General features: G+C 35.6%; 1 protein-coding gene across 1 annotated transcript; it reads left to right on the top strand.

The window, feature by feature from the left end:
* The first annotated feature begins 2,681 nt into the window (after positions 1-2,681).
* On the top strand, positions 2,682-5,199 carry LOC18441514 (protein PSK SIMULATOR 1). Its single transcript, XM_006851751.4, has one exon. The coding sequence runs from the start codon at positions 3,335-3,337 to the stop codon at positions 4,745-4,747; it is 1,413 nt and encodes a 470-aa protein (XP_006851813.1). The 5' UTR covers positions 2,682-3,334; the 3' UTR covers positions 4,748-5,199.
* The last annotated feature ends 4,314 nt before the right edge of the window (positions 5,200-9,513 follow it).

A 9,513-nucleotide genomic window follows, 5' to 3' on the forward strand; every position in this document is an offset into this window, starting at 1 on the left:
ATTTCCCATATGGTGATCCAAATAAGGCTCACCAATTCATTCAAGAGTCATAATCTTTTTGGATTTATATTTCCTGTAGTAAACTTATCAATATCAATCTCAATCCCACATGAGATTTTAGTAAACTTATCAATATCAATCTCAAGCCCACACGAGATTTCCTTTATGTGGGTGATTTTGGATAGTATCAAATCCAACAATTAAAAATTAAATTGGATGGCTTGGGGTGACTTACAAAGTTAGAGAATTTTTTCTTTCTGGAACTTTGTGTCTATTCAATGAGACTCTTACAACCACCTCTCAAGGGACAAGAATGATTCTGACCTCCATGTATAAAAAATAAATGACATTCCCACTCAAACCCATTCTTACATGGTGTATGGTAGCTTTCATCGTCGTTTTAGACTCTTAATTGATGTTGTGCGGAGATCAACCATGTCCAATTGATCAATAGATCTCGACCCTCTGATTTGTCAAATGGATGATGAATACCCATGTTGGACCTCATACGATACCTGGTGTATACTTTTTTACTTTTTGGGAAAATTTCATTAAAGTATTTAAATTATCTTGCAAGATCATTAAGAGGTTTTCGAAGTATCTTATCGATAAACATGGGTTGACTTTTAATGTTTATCACAAAAGTACCTCCACAAAAAATTTTAAAAAGAAAATTATGAATTTCGCCCTATTTATTATTGGGAATCTTGAATAAGTTGTGCCATTTTGGCCATTACTCGATCTAAATAATAGAAATACCTTGGGTTATTCAAGGTTGGAAAAATGGAATTATAAAATTATCAAAATACTTACGAAGTTTAGTACACATGTGCAATGCGCGCGCTCAACTCAACGCGTGCGATTCACATGAAAACTATGTCGTTTTTTGCGCACAATTATGGTGGCTTGTGCGCAATTGTGCACCCTACTATTTGCCACCACGTTCCCCCAAACACATGCGTATGAAGTGCCATCAAATTTCTTTTCGTACGATATTTAGTGCACATGCGCACCGCTCACGCTCAACTCAATGCGTGCGATTTGAGCAAAAATCGTGCCGGTTTTTTGTGCGCAATTATGGTGGCTTGTGCAGAATTGTGCACCCTACTATTTGTCCCACGTTCCGTTCAGAGTTAGTAATATGGAATCATATCTATTTTCATCATTTAACAGTTACATTATACCCTAAAAAAGAAGAATCATAATTATTATTTGAGCCTTATCCCAACCATTTATGATCAGTTACTTGAATCTGCTATATTATTTCAAGATTTATGAAATCGATGTGGCAAAAGTTTTATATTGCGTGCACACCTAACATAACCCTCCTCCTTTTTATAGGCTTAGGACCGGCATAATAGGCTTCAGACCGGTCATGGTAGAGTTCCCTGAAAAACAAGGGTATGTTTATGATTTGATTCAAGCTACTTAAATGAGCCAATGCCATTAATACCCCTGATTGTTCAGGATTTCCTACCAACTGTCCGACAATAGTCACAACAAAGACTAAGGATACTAAAAAGTTCAAGAAAAAAATTTATATAAAGATGCTACCTTATAATGTAGAACTACAGATGCCCTTCAAAAATCCATCGGAAAAGGCAGTTTTAATGTAGAAAAGCCCTTTGATTGATCATCTCGACATCGAGATGTATGACTGTGAAAAATAAAAAGATTTTAAGTCTCAGAAATAGTGCATTTTACAACATATTATCTACACCGTCCATTTTCAAGATTTTCATATGTTTATAGATCTACTTGATTTTAACTATTTTTTAAATTTAAAATTTTATAATTAGATGTAAAAATAGCTTTTGAGATAATCCTAAGAACATTTTACATCAAAATTATATACCATGATAAAATTTGAAGGTTGACCTTACCTGTACACCTACAGATGCATCCGTATGGAAACTGCACCCAAAGTTCAATTGTATGAAAAATGAAATTGGAAAAGCAAACCTCGCAACCATAAATGGTATCTTTTGACCCTTTTATATAAAGTGTGAACCTTAATCAATCAAAGTAAGGCGCTCAGCTAAACCCTACCAAAAGATGCAGTTCTAGTGTTGAAGATCTGAAAATCTATTTTGCTCTCAATTATGAAATTTAAAGATAGAAAAATGATTAGATCGAGTAGATCTATGAACATTTAAAAATCATGAAAATTGAGATTAAATAATATGTTACAAGATGCATTACTTGTAAGAGTTAACATTCTTTTTTGTAATTTCCATGCATCTTATGGTTGAGTTGATCAATTAGAGGGTTTTCTATATCATAACAACTTTTCTTTTTTCTAGTAGATTTTAAGTTGCACCTTACTTTTACTTTTATATGATAAGGCTTAAGCTTTGTATTTTGACCAACTTCAATTTATTAGATTTCACATCCAATAGTTAAAAATAATTGTGAACTTTGTATTAAAGAGTAAATATACAACCTCAAAACAAATATATTCTTGTGGAGGCATACAAATTAAATAGTACAGTTTGTATAGAGCCAAGGCTTTGAACTATCAAAATAAAGCCCACCTGCAAATAGTATCGAAAAAGATAACTTCAATATTGAAAATCTTTAGGATAGCTTCCAAATATATTTTTATCGTTAATTATAAATTTTAAAGCTTAAAAAATAGTATAGATGGAGAAGATATATGAAAACGTCAAAATCTTGAAAAATTGACAGTACAAAAATGAGTGAGGAAATGCCCTATTTTCAAAACTCGATCATTTGTAATTGCGTATGGAAGAGAATGAAGGAAGCCCACCACGTCCTTCAATCTCGCTATCTACCAAACTATTCTCCATTCCTTTCTTCCTCATACAACAACGACACTTCCCCTTTGTTCTCCAATCTCTTTCTCTCTCTCTGCAACTATTCATTCCTCATATAACGAGATTTCTGCCTCCTTCCCCCCTCTCTCTCTCTCTCTCTCTCTCTCTCTCTCTCTATTTTTTAACACCCCATGAACGGACACCCGCATCTGCTCAACTCTGCTTTTTTATATCCTTATCCCCTGCAACTCCACCCCACCAATTATTGCTCTCTCTCTCTCTCTCTCTCTCTCTCTCACTCAAATTAAGAACTGGGAGTTTTGATTCTTCTCTCTCTCTGTGAGATCTGTCTCTCTTTCTCTCAAATAGATAATCCATAACACACCCCATCTCCCTCCCTCTCTTTCTCTCGCCTCTCTCTCATGAGACTCCCCTGTCTCTCTGGCATTGCTTTTTTCCACTCTACGTTCTGCTGAAATTACCAATAGAAGAGGACCCATGATCGTCAAATTCACTGGACCTCAATAACAACCATTGGAGCTCTCCCTGCGACTCTAATGGCGCTCGAGTCGTGGCTCATCAAAGCGAGCGTCTCTCTAAAATCCACACTCTTAAACTCGTGGAGGAGGCAAGAGAAGGCACCCCAAGTTGGAGTTCTCGCATTTGAGATTGCAGGTCTCATGTCTCGGATCATGCACCTATGGCGTTCTCTCTCTGATAATCAAATCTCTCGATTAAAGGCGGAGACCATAACTTTAGAAGGAATAAGAAAGATAGTTTCTAATGATGATTCCTTTCTTCTCAGTCTTGCTTGTGCTGAAATTGCAGAGAATTTGAGGCTAATTGCTGCTTCTGTTAGTCGATTAGGCCAAAGATGCAGAGACCCGAGTTTGTGGAGCTTTGATCGCATTTTCATGGAGTTTGTGAAGACTGGTTCAGATCCCAATAATTGGGTCATGAGTTTCAGAGAGATGGAATCAAAGCTCAAAAGAATGGAGAAGCTTGTTTCTGCAACTTCAGGGCTTTATAAAGAGATTGAGATTCTTTCCGACCTTGAAGGTGGGCTTAGAAAGATTCAGAGTGATAGGAATTCAAACTCAAATTCAAAGAGTTGCAGAGCCATTGATCTTCACCAAAAGGTAGTTTGGCAAAGAGAGGAGGTAAGATATTTAAAAGAGAGCTCAATTTGGGGTCGAAGCTTTGATTTTGTGACCGCCATTTTAGCCAGATCAGTCTTTACTGTGTTTTCAAGGATCAGACTGGTTTTCTCCATTGAAACACAGTGGAAGCACGGTTCACCATTAACTCGTAGCTTCTCTGCAACTGTTTACCCCTCCTCCGAAAACCCAAATTATAGTAAGCCTTTAATGGTGAAATCAGGGTCGTTAAACCCAAACGAGAAGCTCTGCAACAAACCAGAGAAGCTCTTGAACAAACCCAAGTTTTTTTATACCAATAGTAAGCTTCTTAACCCCCCTTCTTCTACTCTTGGGGCCTCTGCTCTAGCTTTACATTATGCAAACTTGGTTTTAGTGATAGAAAGGCTAGTGAGATCGCCCCATTTGATCGGCCCTGATTGTCGAGACGATCTATACGGTATGTTACCAAATACTATAAGAATGGCTTTGAAATCAAGGCTTAAAGCATATTCAAAAAGCTTAAGTTTCTCTGCAGTGGACCCTTCACTTGCAGGAGAGTGGAGCAAAGCTTTAGAAAGGATTCTTCAGTGGCTTTCGCCTTTGGCTCATAATATGATCAGATGGCAATCTGAGAGGAATTTTGAGCAGCAAAATTTGGGGGCAAGAACTAGTGTTTTGTTGTTGCAGACACTTTATTTTGCAAACCAGGAGAAGGTGGAGGCAGCCATTACAGAGCTCCTTGTTGGGCTGAATTATATTTGGAGGTTTGAGAGAGAGAGAAACAATGTGGTTATAGTGGAGTGGAGGGGTGATGGGGAGTTTGATGGGTGATGTGAAATGCAGGGATTTTGGTGGTTCTTCATGCTTGATGATACAATTTGCTGAGAGGCAGTGAAGTTGGATTGGAGAGAGAGAGAGAGAAGGGGACCTTTCACATGTGATGGGAATTACAGGCAATTTGTGGGTGCTTCTTTATTTTACAATGGGCATGAAATGTGGAAATTTTGTGTTCATCTTTTGTTTTGGGGGGGTGGGGGAAGGGAGAGAGAGATCTTTGTTAAGTACAAGATCCTTTGTTTTTTATTTTTTTTCTGAATCTTTGGAGGAGAGCTATGTACCCATTTATTGTTGTTGGGATTTGCTCTGGTATTTGTGTATCTGAGGGTTTGTCTTAATTTCTTTGAGAACCCTTACGTTGCAGGCTTGTAAAATATGTAAAGAGAGGGAGACCTACCTAAAGAAACCCTTTTCATTGGAGATGAGAATTCCATTCTATGTTTTTTGCATTCTTCTTCAGTTGTTGGTAGGTACCATGCTTCTTCACATCTTCTCATGCTTAGAAATCATGAAAAACTCTCTCTCTCTCTGGACTTACTCAAGATCCTTTATTGCATGATTATAGCCATATAGAAAAAGATGGATTACACATACTAACTATAATCTCTCTTTCTCTCTATATATATATATAGAGAGAGAGGGGCCAAAGTGATCAAAGTACATAGACAAATATCATCTATAACATTGAAAGTTGTTACTATCAATACTTGCCCTAAGTCCTTTGAAAAAAAGAGAAGGGAATTTCAACACTCCCTGCCATTTTCATGCAATCTCTTTTTCTCTTCATGCAACCTTTTTTTGACAAAGTTTTTTTTTTTTTTTTTGACAAGGATCTCTTCATGCAACCTCTCTTTACTCTGAGAGAGAGAGACAAAGAGAGAGAGAGAGAGAGAGAGATTTTAGAAGCTCTCATTAGCTAGAGAAAGAGAGATTTTAGAAGCTCTCATTAGCTAGAGAGAGAGAGATTTTAGAAGCTCTCATAAGCTAGAGATAAAGAGAGAGAGATTGATCGCTTGATTGATTTTAGAAGCACTCATTAACTGGCTTTATGAGGCAGGCATTCGTGTACTTGAATCGAGTATGGGAGATGAAACGGTCGACTTTAGATGAAGGAAAAAGTTTACTTTTTCTTGGACAAACGCATGGTGGCCCTCTTCGACACCAACCGCTTGCTTGTGGAATTATTTTGTTTTGATTTATTTCAACAAAGGATTCTCATCCTAAGCATCTTATTCATTGCAATCAACCGCTTTTAATATCCTTAGAATACTTTGTGGGTGAGTTGGCCTTCCTCTTCTCAAGGTTAAAGGACATATTTCATATTCTTAGATTATATTTTCTGAATTTTGAGTCATCCTCGATTAAAACTTCTTGTAATTTCCCTTGCCATCAATACTTCCATTGAAAAAGCACATTATTTTTGGTCAATCTGCCATGAACCCCTGGGTTTCGAAGGTCTCAAGACCCGAAACACATTTAAGCCACAGCAAATTCGTTTTTCACTCGAATCACACATAAATGAACTTGGAACTCCAAAAATAATGTAAATCTGGTAATTTGAAGTATTAAAATGGACAACTAAAAAAAATGATACAAGATAGACCATTCTTAAGGCTCAATTTTTCATTTTTCTTTTTAAAATCATGATCACGGTGGTTGAGATGACAGATCAATGATCCCCAAGAGAGATCTTGGTAAGAATTTGGGCTTAGGCTGGATTGCAGTTGACATTAGCAATGTTACATCTCAAGTTCAATTCCTATCATTAAACCACCCAAAAAAAAATGAGAGAGATCTTGGATGGTGAACCAGGTGCTCGGAAAACACGCTATATCTCGTTTAAAAAAATGTTTTTGCCCAAAATTTTCAATAAACAAATATATAAGATGTAGCCACCATAGCCTTTGAAAATTTGCTATGTTTTTCACCACCTATATCACCCTTCCCTTTTCCAACCTAAATTTAGGGTTTTAAAAATTTAGATTATTTCACTCTTTCTTCAATTTCAAAAGCAAGAAGCTAACATTCCTACTGGTGGGGTCATGGCATGAACAAATATGCTTCTTTAATTCATGTGCATATGTTTCAATTAATGCCTATGTTTTCAATTCTAGAAGAACCTTTTCAAGCCAGGCTGTGTGCATTGTTTGAATCTTGGATTCTACCCAATAACAAATCTTTATTTGTTGGGTTTCATTTTATTGGATACCTTCCTCCATTTTGATACTTTTATCATTAGAAAAATAACATAATCTTTGTTGCAAACACGTGGGAACGCTTTAAAAACTAAAGTGCGTCTTAAATTTCTTCTTCTTTCCTAAAGAAAAGTTCATCATGAGAGTTATCAATAAAAAGTTCATGATGAGACTTAAATATGAGATTCATTAGAGAGGGATGAGAAGATCATTTTATCAACTATATAATATAAAATTAAATTAAATTAAAGGACGGATTCCCGCGTAAAATATGATAGTGCCACTATTTTTAAATTCAAAATACAAGTTTAAATTTTCAATTCACAGTCCCCAAAAAAAAGTTTAAAAGAGGTCCTATTCAAATGTGTTCCCCTTCCAAAAATCTATATCAGAGATGCATTTTGGATCTGAAACACATCCTCGGTCACAATAGATGCATCTGAAACACATCCTCGGTCACAATAGATGCATCTCATTGAGATCCATAATTTTGTAGCTCAAAAAATAGTGCAAATTTGATGATATACGAAGAATCAAATGAGCAACGAAGAATGGCCCAAAAATATTTAAAATAACCAACATTTAAAGTCCAAAAATCATTTTTCGTTTTCTTTCAAATTCATGATTGGGGTGGTTCAGATTATAAACTTGTAAAATTTAGGTCCAAAATCCATGTAAATAATGAGTTTATGAGGGAGACCGCAATTGACTATAAAGGCAAGGAACGATACACCCCAACCGTCCATTATTCGCATCACGGGTGATTGGGAGGTGATTTCAAACTGATTGAAGATGGCAGTGCAATATAGCTTCCAATAGATTATGTCTACGACGTTGACCTGAGGAACGATTCAAATTTTGCCAGAGTTTTCTTTGAGGAAATATTTTTTTCTTTTAAGTGTCAGCGTGATGCTTTACGTGAACTTGAAAAATTGATTTACATGTTTGATGCTGTCAAAAAATGCCAGTACTAGCTATACATGCACAATCAAAACCTATAGACTACTAGTTTTCTTTTTTCTCTCTTTGTTTTTTTTTTTTTTTTTTTGTTGAAATAACTTGCGTGCTTATTATCATTAGATCGTCAACTAATTATAGTAAAAAAATAAGGCTGAGAATTTATACGGTTTGGATCAAAAACCCAAATTTCGAACCCTATCCAGATCTGGAGGGTTGGATCCAGATCCAAAATTTGGATCTAAATAGTAATTCAAATTTAATCTAGGTACAGGTGGATCCGATCTAGATCCGACCCATTTATTTAAATATTATATATCATTTTATGTATATACATATATGTTATATAGTATTTTTATTATATGTTATTTATATTATATTATAGATATAAAATAACTTTTTTTATTCAATTGAACTAGATCCCATGTATTATGTATACTTTTTGGATCCGAAAGTAGATATAAATATTCTGGACCCGATCAGGTCCAAATCCATATCCAGATCCCATGTATATTTTTCGGATCTGAATTTGGATCCCAGTGGATCTAGACTCGATCGGACCCATTCTTAGCCCTATCGCAAAATAACTAATTGCAATGCAGCATTGGGCTCAAGGCATAGGGGGTTAAGGCAATGAATGCTATATATATAACATGTCATCTTGGATTTTATTTCTACCATAGGTATCGGACCTTTTCCCAATGCACAAATAAGAAAAAAGGATAAAAAAAAATACTGAAACTCAAAGCCAGCATATCGACCTCTTTTTGCCACCCTATAAGAATGCAGAAATGATACCTCCTTTCTACTAGAAATGTCCTAAATCTATAGGTGTGAGCAAATTGAATGTCCAATTGAGCCATGATGTCCTTGATCTCATCACAAATTGGCGTGGGATGCTATGGATAAATTTGATCTCCTTTGCTACTCGTTAGATTGGTTAAAGGTACCCACCATATATGCAGGATTCACAAGAGTGCTTTGGCTTCTGCTTCATTAGCCATGGATATTTTTCCGAATGACTCGTGATTGTTGTTGTTGTTATTGTTATTTTGTCTGCTAATGAAAATGATAATACCTATATTGACGGGCTATTATAAATCGATACATCGATACAGATACTTTGGACCAATGAGTAGAATCAACTTTGCACATCTCTTTATGAATGTTGTGACCAAAGGAGTAGATTTACAAATTGTTGGCTATCAAATCCAACGTCCAAAACTGACTTTGTGTTTTAACTGTCATTTGCTCGTGGCATCTATGTTAAAGATTTCATTAATAAAACTCATTAGATTTAAGAAAGGCGGTGGTAAATAGATGTTACTGTCTTTAGGATTCATGAATTTGGAAGACAATATTTAGGAGCTTGTTCATGAAGATGCATGAACCCAATCTAGACACTTTAATATTTTAGTAAGGATCGGGTTTCTATGAGGCAGTTGACTCATATTGTATATATAAGGGCCACCACTTAAGTCAATCTTAAAAATGGATTTTTAACTCGAAATTTTAGGTATTCAAATCTAGGTTAAGATGGTCATGAATAGGAAAATAAAATAAAATTTTCAATATTTAAAATGTGATTTTTTAAGGAAAATTTGTACA

Source organism: Amborella trichopoda, chromosome 9 (assembly GCF_054954075.1).
Source record: "Amborella trichopoda isolate Santa Cruz 75 chromosome 9, AtrichopodaSantaCruz75HAP2 v2.0, whole genome shotgun sequence".
Taxonomy (NCBI): Eukaryota; Viridiplantae; Streptophyta; class Magnoliopsida; order Amborellales; family Amborellaceae; genus Amborella; species Amborella trichopoda.